General features: G+C 43.7%; 1 protein-coding gene across 2 annotated transcripts in view; it reads left to right on the forward strand.

Annotated features, from left to right (window-relative positions):
- Positions 1 to 1,019: 1,019 nt before the first annotated feature.
- The window catches only part of ITGA2 (integrin subunit alpha 2), a 119,836-nt gene continuing 94,831 nt past the window's right edge, over positions 1,020 to 26,024 (forward strand). For both annotated transcript variants that reach the window (XM_060191024.1, XM_060191025.1), the window contains exons 1-2: positions 1,020 to 1,186; positions 20,610 to 20,730. In XM_060191024.1, the coding sequence (XP_060047007.1) occupies positions 1,129 to 1,186; positions 20,610 to 20,730 (179 nt within the window). In that variant the 5' untranslated portion in view covers positions 1,020 to 1,128. The remainder of the gene's footprint in view (positions 1,187 to 20,609; positions 20,731 to 26,024) is intronic.

The following is a 26,024-nucleotide window of genomic DNA, read 5'->3' on the forward strand; positions in this document are numbered from 1 at the left end:
ACACACACAACTCTTGCTGCAGGGTTTACTTAAATATCACCTGGATAATGATAACTTTTGAACACGTCTTCTTTCCTGTTGTTTGTGTTAGTTTCTAACTGGTCATTCTGTGCTTATTTTGGTCTGCTTCTCCGCCCCTGGGGAAAGACTGAGAAGGCACTGCCTTTGCAGCTCTTGCGATCTGGGAATTCAGACTTTTCTCTCTCTCTCTCTCCCCTCTCCCCTCCCCCTCCCCCTCCTCTCCTCTCTCCCCTCCCTCCTCTCTCTCTCCCCTCCCTCTCCTCTCCTCTCTCTCTCCCCTCCCTCTCCTCTCCCTCTCTCCCCTCTCCTCCCTCTCCTCTCTCTCCTCCCTCTCCTCTCTCCCCTCCCTCTCCTCTCTTCTCTCTCTCTCCTCTTCCCTCTCCCCTCCCTCTCCTCTCTTCTCTCTCTCTCCTCTTCCCTCTCTCCTCCCTCTCCTCTCTCTCCCCTCCCTCTCCTCTCTCTCTCTCCTCTCTCTCTCTCCTCTCCCCTCCCTCTCCTCTCCTCTCTCTTTCCTCTCTCTCCCCTCTCCCCTCTCCCCTCTCTCCTCTCCCCTCCCTCTCCTCTCCTCTCTCTTTCCTCTCTCTCTCTCCTCTCTCCCCTTTCCCCTCTCTCCCCTCCCCTCTCCCCTCTCTCCTCTCCCCTCTCTCCTCTCTCCCCAGGCCCTCTCCCCCCTGCAAGGAGCCCTGAGCCACCGGTGAGGTGTTGCAGGTGGGGCGAGGAGCCTGAAGTCTTGTGCGGACAAGCGCCGGGGTGGTGGGTGGTGACACCAGTTCGCTCCGAGGCAGGAAAAGTCCCCAGGCTTTCCCGGATCCCCGTAGGGGCCGGGGCATGTCAGCAGTTAGGGTGAGGCTTCTGAGGCGCGAAGGTGTAGCCTTGGGCTGCAGGATCGGGGCTGGGCCGGGCCGGGCCAGGCGGGGCGGGGCGGGGCCGATCCCCGGTTTGTTTTAGCGGGAGGGGCAGGCCCGGCCGGGGCGGGTCTCGGCCCCTCCTCGGTCCCAGGAGCTGCCCGGTAACTTTTCCTGCTCTCACTCTCACTCTCACTCACCCTGGCCGGGGAGAGAAGCCACGGGACGGCGGAGCCAGCCCAGTCTCCGGGGCGGGTTCAGGATGTGGCTGGGGGCGGCTGGGGGCGCGCTGCTGCGGGGGCTCCTGCTGCTCGGCCCAGGTAAGCGAGCCGGCTGTGCACGACGTGCTGGGCTCCCGGGGGCTGCAGGCAGGGCGAGTCCCCCGGCCAGGCTGCCAGGCTGCCAGGCTGCCAGCAGTTGGCAGCCTGTTGGGGGGAGACTGTCCCCTGCTCAGCTGTCTCCTGGCGCAGCTTCTCAGGCTGATTCCTGAGCACCCTTCACAGGGAGCCCAGGGCGCGCTGGGCTTGGGGGCAGGCTTGCAGGCTCACACACCCTTAGAGGAAGAGAGAGCCGTGTGTCCGCAGAGTCGGACTGACTGAGTCGCAGGTACCACTCTGGACCCAGATCAGCGACTTCGATGGGTGCGGGTTCTAGACAGCAAGCCCTCTTTGCGTGTTGCGGGTGAGAATAAAGGAGCCTGGAGGTGGCGGTGGCGGCGGTGGTGGTGGTGGTGGTGGTACAAACACGCTTAGTTTCCAACCCCAGGTTATGAATTATGCCCCTGTTACTTAGGGACGCTGCACTGATATTTCTTGCTATAGCGGACATAGAAAAACTCAGGGCCTCTTAAATTCTTGGCAGATGGGAAAACTCCCCTTCCTTCTGCCTTCCTCTCATTGTTGTCCAGTCCTCTGTACAGCAGCGGCGAGTGTAAACCCAGGCCAGGAAGAGGGCTTTCCACCTTCTTAATCTCTGCTTCTGCAACAGGGGAGCGAGTTGCACCTGCAAGGTAGTGAGAACTGGGCCTGCCCACAGGCTCACTTAAGTTCTCTAAGTGGTAGGAGTAGGGGTGAGGGTGGCGGTGGGGGTGGGGGAGGGAGTGGGGGGTGGAGGAGAGCAGACCCCCGGGAAGCAGAGTCACTGTATCATCTGTTCAGACCTCACCCAGAGCCTAGAGTGTGCTTCCATTTAAATGTAGTGTATTGGGGGTGGGCAGGTTGAAAGAGTCAAGGTTGTCTTGACTTTTGTTTGTGCCAGGGTTCAGGCAGTTGCTGTTCTTTATAATGGAAGAAGCCTGGTCTAGAATGATCCTGTAGCATTTTATCCAGTTCAAAAGGAGCAGAGAAAGAAATCGTTCTGCCGTTCCCACCCACCAGCAGGAAATGGTTATCATTAGACTTTATGTCTTTTTGTGTCTGGTCCTTCACAGATAGTCTTTCTACTTGGTGGGTGGTGGTGGGGGAGAGATAGCAACCAGTGTCTAGGTAGGCCATTTAGATAAAATTGAGTTCCCCTGGAACACCACAAACTTGTGAGGAGTTGCCACACATTTAGGTCCAAGTTTTTCATCTTTCTTAATTACCCATTCTTAACAGGAACTGTGGAAACATAACATCATTTTCTTATCTTTGAAATGTTGAGGCTTGTTTTTTAAAGAACATTGACAATCTTTTTAGCAGAATGGGTTGAGTTAAGGCTGGAAATCAGTCATGAGATAGTTCAACATGGAGTTAATGAGGTCAACTCATGTGCAGGCAAACATATATAATTTTTTTTTTTTTTTTTTTTTTTTTTTACCTCCAGGGTTATCTCAGGGGCTCGGTGCCTGCACTATGAATCCACTGCTCCTGGCGGCCACTTTTCCCCATTTTGTTGTTGTTGTTATTGTTGTTGGATAGGACAGAGAGAAATTGGAGAGAGGAGGGGAAGACGGAGAGAGAAAAATAGACACCTGCAGACCTGCTTCACCGCTTGTGTAGCGACCCCACTGCAGGTAGGGAGCTGGGGCTCAAACCCAGATTGTTGCCCTGGTCGTTGCGCTTGGTCCTTGCTTAACCTGGTGCACCACTGCCGCGCCCTCAGAGATGATTTTTAATGACACTTGTACAAATACTTTGAAGATTTGTTCTTTTCTCTCTCTTTTTTTTACATTTATTTATTTATTTATTTATTTTCCCTTTTGTTGCCCTTGTTGTTTATCGTTGTTGTTGTTATTGCTGTCATTGTTGTTGGATAGGACAGAGAGAAATGGAGAGAGGAGGGGAAGACAGAGAGGGGAGAGAAAGATAGACACCTGCAGACCTGCTTCACCGCCTGTGAAGCGACTCCCCTGCAGGTGGGGAGCCGGGGGCTCGAACCGGGATCCTTATGCCATCTTTGTGCTTTGCACCACCTGTGCTTAATCCGCTGAGCTACGTCCAACTCCCTGTTCTTTTTTTCTTCTTAATGACTTACATCCTCAAGTTAAAGGACTTCTCTTAACTCAAGATGACAGACTAAAATTTTATCATTTGTAATATTAAACTTAGGGTAGCAGCATAATTTTTGACATCATGGATATTTAAGACTAGCATGCACAGGTAGAAATCTCTAGATTAGTGGCAATCAAGATTTTATTTTTCTATTTTTTTTGCCTCCAGGGTTATCCCTGGGGCTCGGTTCCAGCAATAGGAATCCACCACTCCTGGAGGCCATATTTTCCTCATTTCCATTTTATTCAATAGCACAGAGAGAAATTGAAAGGGGAGAGGGAAATAAATAGAGAGGGGACAAGACAGAGAGACAACTGCAGACCAACTTGTTATGCTTTCCGCCTGCAGGTGGGGGCAGGGGGCTTGAACCTGGGTCCTAGTGCACTGTAACTGTGCGCGCTTACCCAGGTGCGCCACTCCTTGGGCCCCAGTCTGCATTCTCTAGTGTGTGACCTTGCACGGAGTAATGCTACTTCCTGACTTCAAGACTTCATCTTCTCTCACTATCCAGTACCTTAGCCCAGAGTTTGATCTTGAATAAATATCCTCTCCCTGAACCCTGTTTATAGACTAGACATATTTGAATTTATTTCATAGCAACATGTTAATATTTGATTTGGAGGTACTTTCCTCCTGAAACACCCTCCATGGCTGCCTTCAACCTGTTTTTTCCTACTTTCCTGGCTGTTCTTTCTTAGTCTCTTTCCAGGTTCCTTTGCTTGGCCCAGTCTTCACTCGTATTTAAAGAGTTCCATGGTATGCCTTTCCCTTTATTCTACCATTTCTCTTTGGGCCATTTTCGCCACTCCATCTCTTCAGTCAAATCCCTGATCAGTATTTCCATCTGCTACCAAATGGACCCACCTGGATCATGAACGTTAAGCTTGACATGTTCTCAGCTACAGTCAACACCTGCCTTCCAAAGCTTTCCCCTCTGGTGTCAGCTATTTTTTGTGGACACTAAAACCAGGAACTGTTTGCCTTGCTTTCAGTCTCCAAGCTCTTCTTTCTTTCTTTCTTTCTTTCTTTCTTTCTTTCTTTCTTTCTTTCTTTCTTTCTTTCTTTCTTTTCTCCTCCCCAACTTGTACTAACCCATCTACTTCAGGCCCTCGCTTCTTTTTATGAGTGCTGCTATCTTTTTAAAACTGGCTTTCCTGTTTCTGTCTTACTCTTCCAGTCCATTCTATTCACTGTCACCAAGGTTATCTTTCTAATTATGCATACGCTTCCGATCATTCTCTTATTTTAAACAGTGGATGGTTCTCTGTCTCATGCAGAGCGAAGTCCAAATTTCTTTTTTTTTTCTTTTTTATTTATTTATTTATTTATTATTTTAATTTTTTTATTTAAGAAAGGATTAGTGAACAAAAGCATAAGGTAGGAGGGGTATAACTCCACACAATTCCCACCACCCAATCCCCATAACCCACCCCCTCCCATGGTAGCTTTCCCATTCTCTATCCCTCTGGGAGCATGGACCCAGGGTCATTGAGGGTTGCAGAAGGTAGAAGGTCTGGCTTCTGTAATTGCTTCCCCGCTGAACATGGGCGTTGACTGGTGGGTCCATACTCCCAGTCTGCCTCTCTCTTTCCCTAGTAGGGTGTGTCTCTGGGGAAGCTGAGCTCCAGGACATATTGGTGGGGTCTTCAATCCAGGGAAGCCTGGCCAGCATCCTGATGACATCTGGAACCTGGTGATTGAAAAGAGAGTTAACATATGAAGCCAAACAATTTGTTGAGCAATCATGGATCCCAAGCTTGGAATAGTGGAGAGGAAGTGTTAGGGAGGTACTTACTGCAAACTCTAGTGTAATCCTGCTTTCAGGTATATATTTTGCAGTAGTTTATGGATACGTGTGCACATAAGCTCTCTCTCACAGAAACTGGTGTATATCTAGGTTATGGGACTTTGTTAGAAAGTGAACTACCTGAGATGAAATTAGAGTGTACTATTAAAGGAAAGGTCTCACCCGAGTAATGAAGCTGAAGGGTTGTCATTCCACACGTGAAGTCACTGGATACAGTCTGAGGTGAAGCATGTTGAGGTGGCAATCGTTGCGTTGGTTAGGTTGTGATCGGCGGATGCAATATTATTTGGTTTGGATTGGGAGATGCATACGGGAAAGTGGGCCCTATCCAAGGGTTCCAGGACTGGGGGAAGTAGGGGCTCTATAGTGAAGATGTGAGGTTCCTGCTGTCTTAGGGTAAGTCCAAATTTCTTATCTGTTTGTAAAAAAAAAAGCCCTGGGCTACCTGGCCTTAACTGCTTGTCCAGTCTTTTCTCTATCATGTCCACTCCTAGCGCACTCACATACAAGCAAACACACTACAAGTGCATGCAGACACTGATCCTATTACACATATGTTTTATGGGTATGTGTACGATCCGTCGGTGTACCCTGTGTCCTGAATACACTGAACGTTGCCATGTGTTGTTAGAGTACTTCACAAACTACCCCCTTTGCTTTTACTACCTTGATGTTCTTTCCCTCGTTCCTTTACAGTTAACCATTCATTGTACAATGTTAGAAGAGACAAGCTATGCAAAGGACTTTTCACTCTTATCACAAAAAGGAAAGCTTGAGGTGATGCCTTATTTCTGGGACCCAACCTGAAGTGTCTCTGATCTTTCATTCTTAGTCCCTCGACTGCTTAGACACTCTCTCTGTGGCTTTATAACTAGGCCTGAAAAACCACAACTAGGCTTTGTTCTCTTAAGTACTGATCTACCAGCTACTGTTTGATTTAAATGTAGGGCATTGTGGCTCAAGATCCATTATTTAAAAACAATTACTCAAGGAGCCAGGCCGTGGTGCATCTGGTTAAGTGCAGACATTGCAGTGCACAAGGACCCAGGTTTAAGCCCCTCGTCCCTACTTGCAGGAGGAAAGTTTCACAAGTGATGAAGCAGGGCTGTGGGTGTTTCTCTCTCTGTCTCCCTAGCTATCTCCCTGTCCCTTCTTAATTTCTCTCTGTGTCTATCCAATAATAAGTAAATAAAAATACAGTGATAATTTTTTGATATTTAGCCAGGCTTGGGACATGATTAGTTAAATAGTAGGACTGCACCTCATCTTTTCTGACAAATTAAAATTGCAGTGTTGCCTGTGCTGCCTTGTTGTGAGATGGCCATGAGACAGACAGGCAGATCTCCACACAGAGATGTCAGTCTGGATGAATTCCCTTTCAAGTGCATGATGACTGTTGTTGCCTGCTGAATGTGCTGACAGCCCTGGGCATCTAAAAGAGAGAAGCCGGCTAATGTAAAGAAATGAGTTGGGGAGAATACAGGTCCATGAAGGATGATGAATGACATAGTGGGGGTTGTATTGTTAAATGGGAATCTGGGGAATGTTATGCATGTACAAACTATTGTATTTACTGTTGAATGTAAAACATTAATTCCCCAATAAAGAAATAAATTAAAAATAAAAAAAGAAGCAAAAAAAAAAAAAAAGAAATGAGTGTCTGATGATAGAATTGAGATATTCAGCACAATAAGAAAGAGTCCGTTAGCATGCCATAAAGAAAGAATTTCAGATAGGTGGTGGGAGGAATATTTGGGAGTATTGGTGTCATCCTAATGATACATAAATGTTATCACCAAAGTCACAAGCCATTAGCACTGTTTAGCTTGGGATGTTCCTGAAATGTTCAACAGAGCATAAAAGATAAGGAACCATGGATTGTTCTCACTCCTACCAGCAGGTCAAATATGTGGAGGGGTTTTGTTAATGTGATTATGCTGACTGATTATTTACTGGGAAGAATACACAAAAGAATGACTCTCTAGGGAGTCGGGCAGTAGTGCAGTGGGTTAAACACATGCAAAGCGTGAGGATCAGCATAAGGATCCCGGTTCGAACCCCGACTCCCCACCTGCAGGAGAGTCACTTCACAAGCAGTGAAGCAGGTGCAGGTGTCTGTCTTTCTCTCCTCCTCTGTCTTCCCCTGCTCTCTCCATTTCTCTCTGTCCTATCCAACAGCAGCAATGGCAGTAATAATGACAACCATAGGGCAACAAAATGGGGAAAAAAGCCTCCAGAAGCAGTGGATTTGTAGTGCAGGCACCCAGCCCCAGCAATAACCCCTGGAGGAAAAAAAAAAAAAGTCTGTCATGCTTTGATTATCTGGCCAGAAAATGGGTATTTGGTGTTATCTTCATCAAGTACCTGATTAGTGGCAGCCAGCTAAACCCAGTGTGCAGCCAGAGGAACCCAAAGAGCACAGATGCATATGAAAAATCTGTGAAACAAATGGTTCTCAGAGATCACTGCCAATTTGAAAACAGGTCCAAAGGGGAAGGCCATTCGCTCAGTCTCTAGAGGATGCTGAAGCAATTTCCATTTTTGCCATCCTCCTTTCCACAAGGGAACTGAATAGGACCCGTGTTTCATGGGCATGGCCTAGGGGAAAGATGAAAAGAAGACTTCTGGACCTCTGAGTTTCTGAATTATTGAAATTTAGAGTCAGGGGCTGGAGGCTGGTAGAGCACACACACATTGCCCTGCATGAGGTTCAAATTCCTGGTCCCCACCTACAAGGGAGAAGCTTCAAGAGCAGTAGAGGACTTTCTCTTTCCCTTTAATTAAAATAGTCATGATGATAATTAAAAACAAAAACAAACAAACAAAAACCAGCTGCTGCCGGAGTGGTGGTGTCATCGTTGTGCAAACACCAAGTCCCAGTGATGACTGGCGGCAAATAATAGAGAAATGCAGTCGGCATACATTTTGGAGTCCCAGACTTTTCTTTCCTTCTTCCTTCCTTCCTTCCTTTCTTTCTTTTTATTTATTTCTTTATTAAATTTCTTTTTATTTTTTATATTTATTTTTATTTATTCCCTTTTGTTGCCCTTGTTTTATTGTTGTAGTTATTATTCTTGATATCCTCGTTGTTGGATAGAACAGAGAGAAATGGAGAGAGGAAGGGAAGACAGAGAAGGGGAGAGAAAGACAGACACCTGCAGATCTGCTTCACGGCCTGTGAAGCGACTCCACTGCAGGTGTGGAGCCAGGGGCTCAAACTGGGATTCTTACTCTGGTCCTTGCGCTTTGCACCACGTGTGCTTAACCCACTGGGCTACCGCCAGACTCCCTCTTTTTATTTTTTATTGCTACCAGGGGCTGGGGCTCATTGCTTTGCTCCTGGTAGCCTCCTCCCCGCTCATTTTTACTAGAGAAATTGATAGAGGATTGATTGGGAGATAGAGAAGGCAAGATAGAAATCTGCAGACCTGCCTCACTGCTCGTGAAGCGGACTTCCTACAGGTGGGGAGTGGGGGTTGGGACTCAAACCCGGGTTCCTCATGTTTGGTAATATGTGTGTTTAACAGGGTACGTGCCACCACCCACCCCCAGATCTCCTCGTATATGATAAAACATAAGTTGCATTTTTATATTGCTGTCATCTGTTATGACAGAGATATAACAAGTTTCTCTGACATCATTGACTGTGGTCAAACAAAATATTAAAACCTTTCATTTTGGGAAAACTATAGAGGTTTCAAAGCTTCTTTAAGCATTTTTCTTGGGTGGGGGTGGATAGCATAATGGTTATGCAAAGAAACTCTCATGCCTGAGGCTCTGAAGTGGAAGGTTCAATTCCCTGCACCACTATAAGCCAGAGCTGAGCAGTGCTCTTGTAAAAATAAAACAATAATATTAACAACTATTTCTTTAATCATATAAAGTAGAAGAAATGAGTACTCATTCTTAATTTTGGTAGTTATAAATAGTTAAAGTGTTTATATTCAAGTGTTCTTTCCAATCTATGTGTGCTGATTCTTACATCCCCAATTACATTTATTAATTAATATAAATCCAGAGAGCATATTTTGATAATATTTCCAAGTTCATATGTTATTAGGACTGTGGATCCTTTTCAAGTGTATTTCTCCCTTTGAAACAGTTTTATCTTCTGGTCTCTAAGCAGTTCAGAGAAACTATATAGTTTTTTTGTCAGTGAAAATGTCTACATTATGACTCTGGGTCCTTAAAAGGTAACTGAAATTCTTTGATTAGTTTCAAGTGACTGACACAGTTTTTACTTCATAAGCCACAGATACTCTTGAGCACTAAAAATTATCTGCATAAAAGTCAAGCTAGTGTGTAAAGAGGGCAGCAGAATAAGAGCCCTATGGACACTGTATTGTCTGTGTGAGAGATTATCCCATTGTCTTGTGAAAAGCATGAGCTAAGCTGTGTCCCCATGGATGTCTTGGACATTGGCAGTTACCATTCTTCTGGATTCATTTGGAGGTGGCCTTTGTCTGCGTGCAGGCCTGATTCCATCTCCATGGATACCATTAGACATGCAGGCAGAATACAAGTTGGCATCTAGTCAGTTCACTCAGATAACTCCATTCCAAATAGCTTGCCAGGTAGTTTACCTTCAGTCTCTAACCAAGTAACTTTTTGAACATTTGTTAGAATGTAGACACTGAACTATCTGGATTTCTACCACATTTTCTAAGCCACATTCTGAATCTTACTGCATAAAATAGATATTTAGTTAAAAAAAATTAAAAAATATATAATAGTCCCGTGGTATTCTCTTTCTGAAATACTGTCTGGCCTCCAGTTCCTGTTCTGTACGCCACTTAAGCCTAGGTGTCCGTGAGGCTCCTGCACCCTGGAGGTCCGTTCACCTCCCTAATCCAGTTCAGTTTTCTGCTCCAATGAAGCCACTCCCAGCAGCAGACATAATCTATTTTGATAATCTCTTTACTAGGCTATAACTCTGACAGGCTGTCAATGCTGAACAGACAGAGCCCAAGTAATCTTCATTTGTGCTAAGATGAATTTGTGGACTCAACAACGAAGGCCCATGAGCAGGGAATGTCGACATGCATGACAACTTCTGTGACTCAGTTTAAATACACTTTCTGAATTAATGCCAAGCTGGAAACTCTCTATTCTTTCTAATCTGTACACACAGCATTCTTCTGTTTGAAGGCTTTTCTGAATTTGTAAAAATAGTCCTTTAGTAGATAAAAATGATATTTATTGCCACCACGGTTGCTGCTGGGGCTTATTACCTGCAAGATGAATCCACTGCTTCCAGTGGCCATTTCTGCCTCTCCCCTCCCCTCCTTCCTCTTCCTCTCCCCTCCATTCTCCTCCCCTCACTTCCATTCTCCTCCCTTCGTCTCCACTCCCTTTCAATTCTCTCCCCTTCCCTTCTTTTCTTTGATAGAGAGAAATTGAGGAGGGTGGCTGAAGGCAGAGAGGGAGGGAGACTTAAAGACAGAAACCCCCAAAGCCTTTCTTCACCCCTTGTGAAACTTTCCCCTGGAGGTGGGGACTGGAAGATTGAAGCAGGTTCTTTAGCCTGGTAACATGTAATCTACCAGGTGCACCACCACCTGGCTCCTCAACTTAAAGCAAAAAACAAAAAACAAAACCAAAAAAAACGCTGACAGAGTGTGTTTGTGTGGTGACGCTCTATGCCCTGACACAGTGGTGACATCAGCTTTGGTGACAGAAGGCTGACAGAGTGCAGTGATCTGCGCAGGTGCATGGTGGACTGCAGGTGAATCCAGTCTTTGCTGGTGTGCAAAGCATTGTGGGTAGGCTGAATAGACTTAAAAGGACAGCAGCCAGAACTCTGGGGCTTTTGGCTGCGGCTTCTCCTGGTCAGATGCCTTTCGGCGGAGGTACTCCAGGCATCCATCTGCCATGTCTACTTCTCTTGGGAACTGAACACGTGTGACTCTGCTAGCTGGTTAACTTTTAGACCCCTCTACAGCCATGAGCAACCTTTACCAAAGCTGATAATTGTTTATCTTATGGGACTAAACTTTGATAACCATATTCAGACTTTATAGACCTAGCGTATGCTTAACCCTTGATGATAAGTGCTTATTTTGCCTTTTACCTGTTTCACCCTAATAAACCCTGTATTGATTAAACCAGTTCCCAGCTCCTGCAGTGAATCCTTCTATGCGCCGCAAGCAGCCCCAACCCCCATACCTCTTTTTAAGTTAATTTACAACAAATGGTGCCCAATGTGGGGCACAAACCCACGACCCTGAGATTAAGATTCTCATGCTCTACCTACTGATACTCTTAATCTCTCTCTCTCCTCCTCCTTCTCTCTCTCTCTCTCTCTCTCTCTCTCTCTTTCTCTCTCTCCACATGAAAAGCTGGAGCTGCAGAGAGCAAATGAAAGGGCCTACAGCACCAAAGCTTCCTTCAGCATGGCAGGATCCAGACTTGAACCCAGATCATGCTCATGCCAGTGCAAGACACTATCCACATGAGTTAATTCACCTGTCCTAGAAGTTTGTATTTATACCACAGAAGGTTTAGATGTCCTTACAGAAAAATAACACTCACGTAGCCTAGTCCACAGAAAAATATTTCCCTCTTTTGATGTAATAGCTCTCACCATTTGTTTGAAAATGAGCAGTCTACTTTTCCCCTTGCTATCTTCTGTATAAATGCATTTCTAACTTTACATCAAGCATCCTGCCATGCCACAGCTAATTACTGTCCCATTGTTGGATAGTTAGGTTGCTTCCTGTGGGTTTGCCTTCCTCCTGTAAATACTGTGGTTATAAATATCATTGTAAAAGACACTTACCTTTTTCTTCTCCCCTTTGGACTGTTTCCAGAAGGGACATTGCTGGGTCAAAGGTTATATGTACTTTTTAGCTTTTATTTTATATTGTGCAATGTGGTTATCTGCAATGTGTACACTTACCCATTTTACTAACATTAGATTTTAATTTTACTTTAATATAACTTTATAGTTTGATAGATGTACTGTGGTGCTTTATATTTATTTTAATTCTCTTTATACTCATCAGCTGTATACTTTATGTGGTTTTTTTTTTTCAACCAGAGCACTGATTATCCCTGGCTTATGGTGGTTTCAGGGACTGACCTGGGGCTTTGGAGCCTCAGGCATGAGAGTCTCTTTGCATAAACATTATGCTATCTACCCCCTCCCCCTAGTGCGTATGCTATAATGTTACAATGTTTATCTTTTGAAAAATAAGTGTGAGTTACAATATTCTTAAATCTAGCCCTCAAAAGGCCATCCAATTAATCTTTCTCTCTCTTTCTCTCCCTCTCTCTTTTTCTCTCCATATCCCTCTCTCTCTCTTTCTGTCTCACCTACTTTTGAAATGGTTAAAGCCTAGAACTAGCTGACATGTGAGAACAAAGCTGTCATGCTCCCTAATGAACTATCTTGCCTGCTTAATGTCTTGAAATAACAACCGCTGATTTTCAAGATAACTCACCCCATTTCCCATACACACAATGCAGAACTGAGCCCAGCCCCGACCATGCTGATAAAAAGTTTCAGTGGTGTGGTGTCTTTCTTTCTCTCTTCCTGTGGGACCAGCTAGTGGTCTTTTCTGCTTCCTTCTGGTTAGATTGACTCCTTGCAGGGCGACTGGAGCATCCAAACACGTGGAAACTCCAGGATGTTTTCTCACCTAGACTCAGAAAAAATGTAGCTGCATCTATTCATTTCATCAATCACAGAGACCCACCTAGGTCCTGGGAAAGGGATAGAAAAAGTTCCTAGACAGGTTTTGAAACTATCCCTGTCTCTTAGTCAACGTAATGATGAAAGAATATTTACTGCACTGGAACAATTAATCTGATTTTGAATCAACATGTGTATAGTCTGATCATTTTCAGAAGACCTGTAATTTCTAAGTCTGGTTGCTCTGATTTTTCCAAAGGGACAGACTTCTAAATTATTTCTGTATTCTTGTCCTTTTCATCGTTTGAACAATACCACTGAAAATCATTTCCTCTGATTTCACATGTGTTCCATTGGTCTAATGTGACCTATGACTTCTTTCTCTTGCCTTACATATTTTGGACAATGATTAGCTACACTTGAGTGAAAAAAAAAATTCTTAGTTTCAAAGTTAGGATCTGAGTAATCCCACTTCCTGCTTCTGTGGCTTCCTGGTGGGTCCATGTGGACTGATAATGTTTTCTTGGCTTCTGGGGTGGACTTTGAGCATGCCTCAGCAAAAAGCAACAGCCCTCCACTCTATTTCCGATTACGTAGCTTTGCTCAGAAGCTCACACAGAATTCCACTCAGGAGGAGCTGTGTTTGAGTGTACAAGTCACAATGCTCAAGAACCTGAGTGTGAGCCCCTGGTCCACACCTGTAGGGGGCAAGTTTATTTATTTTTTTCCCCTCCCCACTTGAAAGTTTTTCAAGTGGTGAAGCAGTGTTGCAGGTGTCTCTCTGTCTCTCTTCCTCTCTATCACCCCCTTCTCTCTTGATTTCTGGTTGTCTCTAACCAATAAATAAATCAAGATAATAAAAATAAAATTGAAAAAATCTTCAAAAATTTCACTCTGGATATGTTTTTATCATGTTAGAAGTGTAAATAGTGTTATAAATGCTTATACATTTCTAAATTACTAAAGAAGAATGCTCTCATCAATAATACATAGCAAGATTGTGATTAAAGACAGAAACCATCTCTAGGAAGTGCCTGTCATATGCAAGTCTCTCAATTGAAGGTCTTATAGGCACTGACTGATCCCAGCGTGTGATATTTCCAGTGGAGGAAATGGGACACAGAACTCTGGTGGTGGGAATGGGGTGGTACTCAACCTCTTACCACATAGTTTTGTAAATCAGTATTAAGTCATTCATAAAATTAAAAAAAAAACAAAAAGAAATAGGATGCAAATCAGACTATACATGATAGTTTAAATAATAGGTAAAAAAAAACAGGAAAGAAGTATATTCATAAAAACTGAATTTTCACTAGAGTTATATAACTGAATGATTTGTCTTCCTCTACATTCCAAAGCCTCAGTGAAGTATATATGATAACTAGTGAGTCATTGTTTCAACAATGATGCTGAGAAAATTAGGATAAAAAATGAAGACATAAGCTTTCAAGGAATCTAGATTTCAGTAGGCAGAGACAGGCACAAAACAATGCAGATACCTAGCATAATTTCATACCTAGCATAATAGCTGTCTTAGTGGTGTCGTGACCAAGTAGGGTGCTGGCAGTTGGTGGCTTGAGGGTGGGTGGGGTCTACAGTAACAGCAGAGAACAGATTGGTGAGCAAAGAACAGATTGGTGAGTAGCTCCCAAGAAGGCATAACCATCAGCTTGGGAAGGATATTGTAGGCACTTGGTTAAGATGCTAGAAAGGTCACCAGCAGAGCTGAATATGTTTGAGATACAGGGAGGCCCTTGTTACAGCCACACAGGCAGTGGGGAGGGTAGTGGAAAAAGAAGTCACCGGATACTCAAGGCTGTGGAGACTCTTGAGACCATAGTAAGACTCTCAAGACCTTACTTACTTAGTTCTCAGTGCATTGCACCAAATAACTGTGGGGGTATTTTATGTGAAGAGATGAAATGATCTAATTTACATTTTTGAATAAAATATTATGTATGCCTTATATATGAATATGTATATATATCCTGTGTCTATATGTATGAGAAAAATAATTTTAGATGACCACAGTGAGATTATTGCCTTATTTTTAAACTGGTATTAATATCCATATATAAATTTAGCTACTAGATAATAAAATCGGTTCCACCGTGATTTCATGTCATTTTGTGATCTTAGGTTAAGTAGGAGAAAAATGATGTGTGTATGTGTGTGTGTGTGTTTTCCAGCATTAGATATTGTTAAAAGTAGGAGCAAACTCCCTGGAGCCCTATCCCACTAGGGAAAGATAGAAACAGGCTGGAGGTATGGACTGACTTGCCAGTGCCTATATCTAGCAGAGAAGCAATTACGGAAGCCAGACCTCTGATCTTCTGTGTCCCTTAGAGATATTTGGTCCATACTCTCAGAGGGATAAAGAATAGGAACCTTGCAGTGGAGGGAATGGGATATGGCACGCTGGTGGTGGGAACTGTATGAATTGTATCCCTCTTGTCCCACAGTCTTGACTTCTTCTTCTAGCGTTTGCCCTTCTTCCGTAGCCAGTCAACAGTGTCAGGTTGAGCCTGATGTAAAGTTTCGAGACCTCCTTTGAATCTGGAGAAGTGGCAGTCGTTGACTATGTGGGTCATAGTCTGTCTGTAGCCGCAGGGGCAGTTCGGGTCGTCTCTGGCTCCCCAGCGATGGAACATAGCGGCGCACCGGCCATGGCCTGTTCGATAGCGATTGAGGAGGGCCCAATCATAACGTGCTAAGTCAAAGCCGGGTTGACGCTCGCAGGGGTCTGTGATGAGGTGTTTGTTCTTGACCTCAGCTGACTGCCAGCTCTGTTTCCAAGAGACTGGAACAGAGAAGTTCAGTGTAGGCGTAGGGGACCAGGTTGGGTGACGAGACGTCAAGCGTTGGACACGGTGGGCGAAGATATCCACGTATATTGGCAGGTCCGGTCGAGCGTAGACGTGGAAAATGAACTTAGATGATGCCGCATCCCGACGAATATCTGGCGGGGCAATGTTGCTAAGAATTGGCAGCCATGGAACTGGGGTGGAATGGACGGTTCCAGAAATGATCCTCATGGAGGAATATAATTTGGAATCGACCAAGTGGACATGGGGGCTACGGAACCATACTGGGGCACAGTATTCTGCAGTGGAATAGCATAATGCCAGAGATGATGATCGTAGTGTGGAAGTGCTCGTGCCCCATGAGGAGCTGGCCAGTCTTGCAATGATGTTATTCCTCACACCCACCTTTGCTGCAGTTTTTATGAGATGTTCGTGAAATGACAGGGTGCGATCGAGAGAAATGCCAAGATAGACTGGCTGGGCTTCATGCCGGATTCTTGTATCATCAAGCTGCACATTAAGCTCACGCAAGGCCGAGGCATGGTGTAGATGGAAAACAGATGATACCGTTTTTGCAGTGCTAGGGATTAGTCGCCATTTTTTACAGTAATCAGATCTCAGAGACATGTCTTTCGTGAGTGTTTCCTCGAGGATGTCAAACTTTGATGCCTGAGTTGCACAGCAGATGTCATCGGCGTAGATGAACTTCCTTGAAGAAGTTTCTGGAAGGTCATTGATGTAAATATTAAATAGCGTAGGAGCCAGAACAGAACCCTGGGGGAGGCCACTTGAGACTAGTCTCCATCTGCTAGACTTGTCACCCAGATGTACCCGGAATCTTCTGTTTTGGAGAAGAAACGATATAGTGTTGGCCACCCATGGAGGCAGGCATCTTGAGATCTTGACTAGGAGACCACGGTGCCAGACCGTGTCATAGGCTGCTGTGAGATCAACAAAGAAAGCACCCGTCTTTAAATTCTTCTGGAATCCATTTTCAATGTAAGTTGAGAGGGCCAGGACTTGTTTGCAGGTAGATCTTCCTGGGCGGAAACCAGCTTGGGCGGGTGATAGGAATTTCTCTGTAAGAGGAGAAATTCGTGACAGAAGCAGCCTCTCAAGGAGTTTGTAACACACGGAGAGGAGAGAAATTGGTCTATAGCTGGCGGCCAGTGTTGGGTCTTTCTTTGGTTTCAAAACTGCTATTATCTTCGCATGACGCCAAATTTTGGGCATAGATTCAGATTCCAAGATGTGGGACAGGAATGTAGTAAGCCGCTTCTTTGCCACGGGGCCCAAGTTAAGAATGAGTTCTGGGGTGATGTTATCATAGCCAGCAGCCATTCCCGGTTTAACCCTCTTCAAAGCGTCTTCCAGTTCAGACAGCGTAAAGGGAGAGAGTTTTGGAGATGGACAAGATAACCGGAAGTGGGATGACCACTCATGGGAAATTTCTCTTTTCCAGACTGGAAAACTTGAGTTAGGTGACTGGCCACTGAGTTTGGAGATACGGGAGGATGGGAGATGGGAGAGGGTTGGCTACCGGCACCCAGACTATGAAGAAGCTTCCAGGCCTTCCTACCTGAGCGGGTGAAGTTCAGAATTTCCGTGAGTTGTTGCCAGTGGGCTTGGCGTGCTGCATCCAGGGAGGAGATGAGATGGTCGGCCACATCTGGGTTGCCCGACTCATCATACTGCTTTAGTAGTTGCTCACATTCAGCATCAGCAGCCAGTTCTTAGCAACATCGCCCCGCCAGATATTCGTTGGGATGCAGCATCATCTAAGTTCATTTCCCACGTCTACGCTCGACCGGACCTGCCAATATACGCGGATATCTTCGCCCACCCTGTCCAATGCTTGACGTCTCGTCACCCAATCTGGTCCCCTACGCCTACACTGAACTTCTCTGTTCCAGACTCTTGGAAACAGAGTTGGCAGTCAGCTGAGGTCAAGAACAAACACCTCATCACAGACCCCTGCGAGCGTCAACCCGGCTTTGACCTAGCACGTTATGATTGGGCCCTCCTCAATCGCCATTGCACAGGCCATGGCCGGTGCGCCGCTATGTTCCATCGTTGGGGAGCCAGAGACGACCCGAACTGCCCCTGTGGCTACAGACAGACTATGACCCACATAGTCAACGACTGCCACTTCTCCAGATTCAAAGGTCTCGAAACTTTACATCAGGCTCAACCTGACGCTGTTGACTGGCTACGGAAGAAGGGCAAACGCTAGAAGAAGAAGAAGCATCAAGACAAGGCGTATAGTTAGCACGTCTCCCATGAGGAATAGCTTGGGAAGCTGCTTTGAAGATGGCTTGGCGGAAGCGCCTGTAGGAATCTTCAGAGGGGATAGAGTTAATTGGAATTGCAGATCACTGAACAGACACCAGTTGCTTTCCGAAAGTTCCATCTTAGTTTCTCCGAGCACAGAATCAGTGGGAGCTGGAGACCAATGTGGATGATAGCTGGGCGGTGATGACTGTGCGGGAAGTCCTTGAGAACTTCTCTCATAGCGGGAAAGGCTTGGCCGTTGACTGTGCTAATCCAGCACAGGTCGGGTGACGAGTCTTTATTCCATCTAGCACTGTGAAAAGAGCCTGGCTGTTTGGGATCTTATAATAGGGAGAGGTCATTCGCTGAAGCCCAGTCGGCTAAGATAGAGCCGTCAGCACGAGTGGAGGAATATCCCCAGTCTTGGTGATGACTATTAAAGTCTCCAGCGTAAACGGCTGGGTGATTCAGGGTAGGCAGGACCTCATTATCCCATGAGGCACTGGGAGGCTTATACACGTTGACGAGCTGAATAGTTCCAATAGTAATGGAGTCGTAGAAGGTCGAAGAGGCCATGTGGTAAACAGTCTTGTCAATCATTATTAAATCACCAATAATAAAAAAAGAACAAGTTGATTAATAAAGAAAACACTAAGCAGAACTTGGACTGAGTTTGGTGTACTGCACCAAAGTAAAAGACTCTGGGCTTGGAGGGAGGGTTCATGTCCTAGAACATGATGTCAGAAGACCTGAATTGTTATGTGGAAAACTGAGAAATGTTATGCATGTGCAAAGCACTGTATTTTTTATTTTTGTTACTGTATTTTGTTGTTGACTGAAGCCATTAATCCCCCTAGTTAAAAAAAAAATAGGAGCAACTTGGAGTTATCTGCTGAATCTTTCACTGATCTGTTAGATAATTGGCAATATATTTAAATATATTTAAGTATTTAAATATTTAAATAGGACTCATTGCAATTCACACAGTAAGGCAAAGATAAACTGTTGATTGGAACCCCCATTTTTGAGTGTCAGTTTGGCTCTCTGCTCACTTAGCCACATCATTTTCTTTTGCATTTTTATAGTCTCACAAAAGTGAGTGGTGGTACATATGAGACATCAATATATTTTTAAAATATTTATTTATTTATGTATTCCCTTTTGTTGCCCTTGTTGTGTTTTTTTATTGTTGTAGTTATTATTGTTATTGATGCTGTCATTGTTGGATAGGACAGGGAGAAATGGAGAGAAGAGGGGAAGACAGAGAGGGGGAGAGAAAGACAGACACCTGCAGACCTGCTTCACTGATTGTGAAGCGACTCCATTGCAGGTGGGGAGCCGGGACTGGAACTGGGATCCTTACACTGGTCCTTGCGCTTTGTGCCACGTGCGCTTAACCATGAAACATCAATATTATGGAGGAAATTTGCAGTTGCAGATCTTTGTAGATTTTGCCACAGAAGATTTCTAAATTATCCTTTGTCTTGCTCTTCCTGGCAGCATATATTTCTACGAAATAATAAGCTGAACTCTTTTGAGTGAACAGGTCTGTGGTAGAAAGATTTGGCACAAAGAGAGGGACGTTCATTGCTCTACGTTCCTGAAGCTTCTCCCCTGACTTCATTATTGCTTTACTGCACTGAATAGAATCTCCTCCCAGACGTCCACAGGCACAATAGAAGAGCCAACCCTTTTCTTTCATCCTTTCATTGCCTGAAACAACAGACTTGTGAAATAATGTGCACTTTCAATACTACTTAGAAAGTGGGATATTTCTTTGTGAAAGCATGGACTCACAGACCTTTGATGTCAGTTTTTAAGAGTCTACTCCGCCATCAGTGTCTGCAAAGGTAAATGCAGATCTCAAGTAGCCTGAAGCAGATCTCATCTCCCTAGAAAAGCATTATTAGCCTCAGAATTTTTCTCCAGAGTGAAAGATTGCCAGCAGTATCAGAGGGGAATATGTAATCAACGTTACTCTTTCCCCCTCATTCTCTTTCTATCAGAAACAAGGCTTTTCAAAAAGAGTCTGTGAAGGTTTTTTTTTTTTTTATCCGTCTTGGTCTTTGTTGTTTTTGAAAGTGATCATCATCTCTGAGCATTAAGGAAGGAGAATCAGAAAGCAAAGTCACTCTTGACAGTTTCCACTAGGATAAAAGAGATATGACACCTTTCCCTACATTTTCATCTTCTGGAAGAGAATGAGACAATTTTCTAGGAGCTAAGGTTTTTAAATGCCTTTGATACAATCAGCAGTTTTTTTAAATAGACATTTCATATAGACTTCATATCAAGATCTCCAAGGGGATTCAGAAAAAATAGCCGTTAGCCTTCAGACCCCATCCTTGGATGGCTTGGAGTTACTGTACTTTTATGGACAAATAGAATTAAGTTACTTGAGTCCTTAGAGGTAGTATCTGACTTAAAACTGAGCTCTTGAGTCGTTCCTTGCTTTTACCTCTTTCTGCCTGTGGAACATCTTTACCTCTTAGAACCTCAGAAATCTCTGTAAAACAAAGATGATTTTAACAGGGATCTCTTAGTACTACTTTGAGAGCTGGTGCTTGGCCTGGAACTGGGATCCCAAATAAATACTTACAAAAAAACCGGTTGCTGTCATTTCTTAGTAATGCTAATTAGGAGAATAATCCGCATGCAAACAGGACTGTTGGTGTTTGTTTTTAAGTGGAGAATCTAATTTTGGGAATTATATTACAAGTGTTAAATATACATTTTCTCAATTTTTTTTTCTTATAGGCATTTTGAATTGTTGTATGGCATACAATGTTGGACTCCCAAAAGCAAAGATATTTTCTGGTCTTTCCAGTGAACAGTTTGGTTATGCAGTACAGCAGCTCATAAATCCAACAGGCAACTGGTAAGAACGTTCTATGCTTTATGATTTCAATGACAGTACTAAGTGCAATTAATAATGTTCTTAAACTGTACAAATTAATGCATGACTATCCTCTAGTGTGGCCTTCAAACATCTTTGGATGAAAGGTCCTTCTGTAGGAGATGCTGACTTGACCTGGTGGTAGTGGACCTGGTTGAGGATAGACATCTCCATGCACAAGGACCCGGATTCAAGGTCTCCTTCTCCACCTGTAGAAGGGAAGCTTCATGAGCAGTGAAGCAGTGCTGCAGTTGTCTCTCCCTATTATTTATTTATTTATTATTTTTTATTTCCAAAAAGGAAGCATTGACAAAGTGTGGGACTATGTGAAAGTTTGGTAGAGCTTAGGGAAGCTCTCCCATCCTCAGATGGAGGTCTGGAAAGACACCCCACTTGTTAGCCTCTCTCCTCATGGAGATGAACCAAGGGGGAAAAGTCTTCCAGACTCAGTTTCTCCTTGTTAGTCTCTCAAGCTCACAGAAATCCTACAGGCCCCTTACACTTAGTTTCTCCCTGCTGGCAGGGCACATGGCTGCCTGCTTTAAGGTTCACTCAAAGTTTACATAGTCACTCAAAGTTGACACATCCACTTCACCTTTTGATCACAAAGGAGAACACACCTTATCATACACCCCAAACACCAAACAGAGAAAACCCCAAAATCATTTCCTTGTGTTATTTGATATCTATTATTTATATCAAGCCTTGTTTATCTTCTCTCTATCTTACCTTACTGGTTTAACCCCTATGCTTCTCTCAAATGCCTTTGGATAATTAACTTGCCTGCATCATGGAGAAAAGTTGTCTTGACCTTTATGTATCACATCAATTCTTGTCATACCAGCCCCCTACCATAGGGGCAAGCTGACCTTTAAGAAACCTGTAATTTCTGACGTATTTGAAAAATGTTCTTTATTTAAATCTCTATATATACCCAAGCCCACCCCTGAATAAAGCGGGTGTTTGTACCAAAATACTCTCCGGTGTCTCCTTTCTGATCTCTGGGCTCCTTAGAGCCAGAGAGGGAGAATCAGTAAGCTTACCTCCTGGCTGGAGCCATGAAACATGAGCCCCAGCAACAAAGCCATAGGATAAGAGGGGTACAACTCCACACAATTCCCACCACTCCGTAACCCATCCCCTCCCCTGATAGCTTTCCTATTCTTTATCCTCTGGGAGTTTAGACCCAGGGTCATTGTGGGATGCAGAAGGTAGAAGGTCTGGCTTCTGTAATTGCTTCCCCACTGAACATGGGCATTGACTGATTTATCCATACTCTCAGCCTGCCTCTCTCTTTCCATAGTAGCTCTGGGGAATTGGAGCTCCAGGGCACATTGGTGGGGTTGTCTGTCCAGGGAAGACTAGTTGGCATCATGCTAGCACCTGGAACCTGGTGGTTGAAAATAGAGTTAACATACAAAACCAAACAAATTGTTGGCTAATTATGAACCTAAAGGCTGGAATAGGACAGATGAAGAGTTGGGGGTCCTCCATTTTGTAGGTAGCTAGTAGGCATATTTTAGTTATATTCCAAAGGGCCTGTGGCTATATTAGTTGGTTTTTTTTTTCTTTTTTTTTCCCCCTGAGCCTGAAATCAGATATGCAGGTGGATCTAAGTTACTGTCTGGGGAGATGATGTCATGGCTGTAAAAAGGACCAGAAAGCTGGATCAGGGAAAAGAGTAGCTTCCTAATATGGGAACTCCCTCTCTATTCTAACCCTCTTTCTAAATTTCTCTCTGTCTGTATCCAATATAGACACTAAGCGACTTGGGTGGTAGCGCATTGGGTTAAGTGCAGGTGGCTCAAAGCGCAAAGACCACCATAAGGATCCTGGTTCGAGCCCCTGGCTCCCCATCTGCATGGGAGTCACTTAACAAACAGTGAAGCAGGTCTGTAGGTGTCTTTTTCTCCCCCTCTCTGCCTTCCCCTCCTCTCTCCATTTCTCTCTGTCCTATCCAACAATGACATCATCAACAACAATAAAACAACAAGGGCAACAAAAAGGAAATAAAAAATATAATAAAAAAATAAAATATATATATATTAAGGAAAAAAGAGTTGACAACTCTCAGACTGATAATTTAAAGGTTTGTACAATGGTACTTTTAAAACACTTGGATCAATTTTTTTCCCCCTTCAGTTTTGTAAAACAAATGCATGATGCCAGGTTTGACTGGTTTGTAGATTTATTTAAGTGGCTTAGATATAGAGACAGAATAATAAAGGTAGAAAGGGAGACAGGTTTTTTCCCCTGTTATTGGGTATCCTATGTTTATTAAATGTACAACTGCTTAATAGTGACTGCATTTCAATTCTAGATACTAGTATTTTCGCTTAACTTGTTCCCTAAACTTTCTCCTACAACAAAGCTTTGCCTACTCCTTTCATTCTAAGTGGCATGATGAAGGTGTCTTCATAAGTATTTCTACAACATTTACAAATATATCTTTCTTTTTTAAAAAAAATATTAGCTTTATTTAATGGATAGAGACAGAGAGAAATTGAGAGTGGAATGGGAGATAGAGAGGAAGAGAGACAAAGAGACACCTGAGACCCTTTGTCACCACTTGTGAAGCTTCCCCCCTGCAGGTGGGTTTAGGGGGCTTGAAGCTAGGTCTTTGCACACTGTGGTGTGTGCACTCAACCAGGTGCACCAGCACAAGGCCCCACAAATATATCTTTCTTTCATGCATTCAGTACCTTTTATTTTTGCCCCAAAGTGCCCTCATTCTTCTAATTCTTTCTTAGAGTTACATTTATGAATCATGATTGCATTTATATACAACCACATTCATGGATATGGGAATGTATGTCCCCCATTGTTTGTTTCCCATAATGCTAACAATGAAAACCAAGAGAAATCACAGGACTCCAACAATTGTTTTTAAGAAGAACTACAGTTTCCTTCTGCCAGAGTTGATGCCAACTGGTGATGAGGGGTCCTGCCACTGAAATCTCGTCTTCGTATTACAGCAGAAGTCTCCTGATGTGCCCCATTCTTCTGGACCTTCAGATCCTGGGCCTTCTAGATCTCTTTCAAATGATTAAACAGGCTGATGTTAGCTTACAAATAACTATCATTTAACTGGAGACAGAGAGGTGGGAGGGCACTCCATGACCAGAATTTGCTCTGTGGCTGAAACACCTCCCTAGTGGTGCGAGAATAGAAACTAGGGTTCTGACTTGACAATCTGGGCCCCCAACCCAGTGAACTTTTTCTCTGGCCCTATCACTATTATATATATATAGTATTTATTTATTCCCTTTTGGTGCTCTTGTTGTAGTTATTATTGTTGCTATTGATGTCGTTGTTATTGGATATGACAGAGAGAAATGGAGAGAGAAGGGGAAGACAGAGAAGGGGAGAGATAGACACCTGCAGACCTGCTTCACTGCTTGTGAAGCAACTCTCCTGCAGGTAGGGAGCTGGGGCTCGAACCGGGATCCTTATGCCGATCCTTGCACTTTGTGCCATGTGCGCTTAACCCACTGTGCTACTGCCCGACTTCCTCACTCTTTTTTTGTGTGTGAACTTCTATGGGATTCTCTAAACAATTGGATTCAAAGAACATTTAGAGCCGGAATTACTGACCTTTTGGAGCATGTCTGTCTATGGGATATGGAAATGAAATGAAGATGTGAGGATCATTTGTCTCAGAAGGCAGATTGGGGAAAGTGAATCATGAGCTGGGTCTCGTGTGGTGGAGAGAAATAGGCTGGAGATGAACAAGCGTGAGGAAACTTGGAAACCAGTGTTTGCTGTCAGTCAAAGATATGGAAAGATACGGATAACCTGTTTGAAAACCCAGAGAATAGCGAATACTGACATCATATGGAGTCCCAGAGGATGTGTCTTCCATGACTTCTCAGACTAAGTTTTGATGACCATAAACCTTGGTGGGGGGGAGGGTAGATTACTGAGTTGCTATGGTGGCCATATGTTGAGCTTGGAATCTAACTGCTGAAGTTGCTAATGATCCACAATTTAAATTTTCTTTTATTGTTTTTGTTTTTTTTAATTGGATAGAGACAGTCAGAATTTGAGAGGAAAGGAGGAGGTAGAGAGGGAGATAGATAGAGAGACAACTGCAACACTGCTTCACCACTCACAAAGCTTTCCTCCTTCAGATTGAGATTGGGTGTTCAAACACAGGTTATTGCTCATTTAAAAAAAAATTTCTTTATTGGGGGTTAGTGATTTATAGTCAACAGTAAAATGCAGTAGTTTGTACATGCATAACATCTCCACATAACAATACAACCCTCACCAGGTCCTCCTCTGCCATCATGATCTAGGATCTGAACCTTCCCCACCCCACCCCAGAATCTTTTACTTTGATGCAGTGCACCAACTCCAGTCCAAGTTCTGCTTAGAGTTTTCACTTTTGGCCTTGTTTTTCAACTTCTGCCTAACTAACTCCCTACCCAAGAGTCCTTTACTTTGGTGCAATATACCAGATATAGTCCAGGTTCTGCTTTGTGTTTATTGTTCAACTTTTTTTTTTTAAACTGGATTCATTTCATTGAGGGTGCCTTTAAAATTTAGATGGAAAAGAGTATTGCCAATATTTTCCTCTAAGTATTTGATAGTTTCTGGTCTAACATCCCAGGGGTGTTGAAATCCCCTATTAATACTGTGTTGCTGTTAATTTATTGCTGTAGCCCATTCAGTAGATGTTTGATGTATTTAGATGGCTTCTTATTGGGTGCATAGATGTTAATAATCATCAAGACCTCTTGATTGACTGATCCTTTGAGCATTAAATAATGTATCTTTTGAAATTTTACTTCTTTTAAGGTCTATCATGTCAGATTGAGAATAGCTGTTCTTCCCCTTTTTTTGTGGTCCATTGGCTTATATGGTAATTTTCCATCCTGTTACTTTGAGTCTGTGTTTCTCTTGTTGAGTTAGGTAGGATTCCTGCAGACAGTACATGGTTGCATTGTGTTTTCTGATCCATCTTCCTACTCTGTGCCTTTTAATAGGTGAATTCAGGCCATTGACATTTATTGATATTATAGAATGAAGATATTTTAATGCCATTATTCTAAGATTTTAGAGTGTTCTAATATATGGTGTGTTTCTGATGATGTGATTGTTTATAAGAGAACTTTCAGAACATCTTGCAGGGCAGGCTCGGTGATAGTTGATTCCTTCAACTGTTGCTTGTCTGAGAAGCTTTTTATGCCTCCATCTAGTTTGAATGACAGTCTAGAGGATACAGTAGTCTTGGTTGAAAGCCTTTCTCACTGAGCACTCATATATCTTGCCAT

This window comes from Erinaceus europaeus, chromosome 5 (assembly GCF_950295315.1).
Source record: "Erinaceus europaeus chromosome 5, mEriEur2.1, whole genome shotgun sequence".
NCBI classification, from domain to species: Eukaryota; Metazoa; Chordata; class Mammalia; order Eulipotyphla; family Erinaceidae; genus Erinaceus; species Erinaceus europaeus.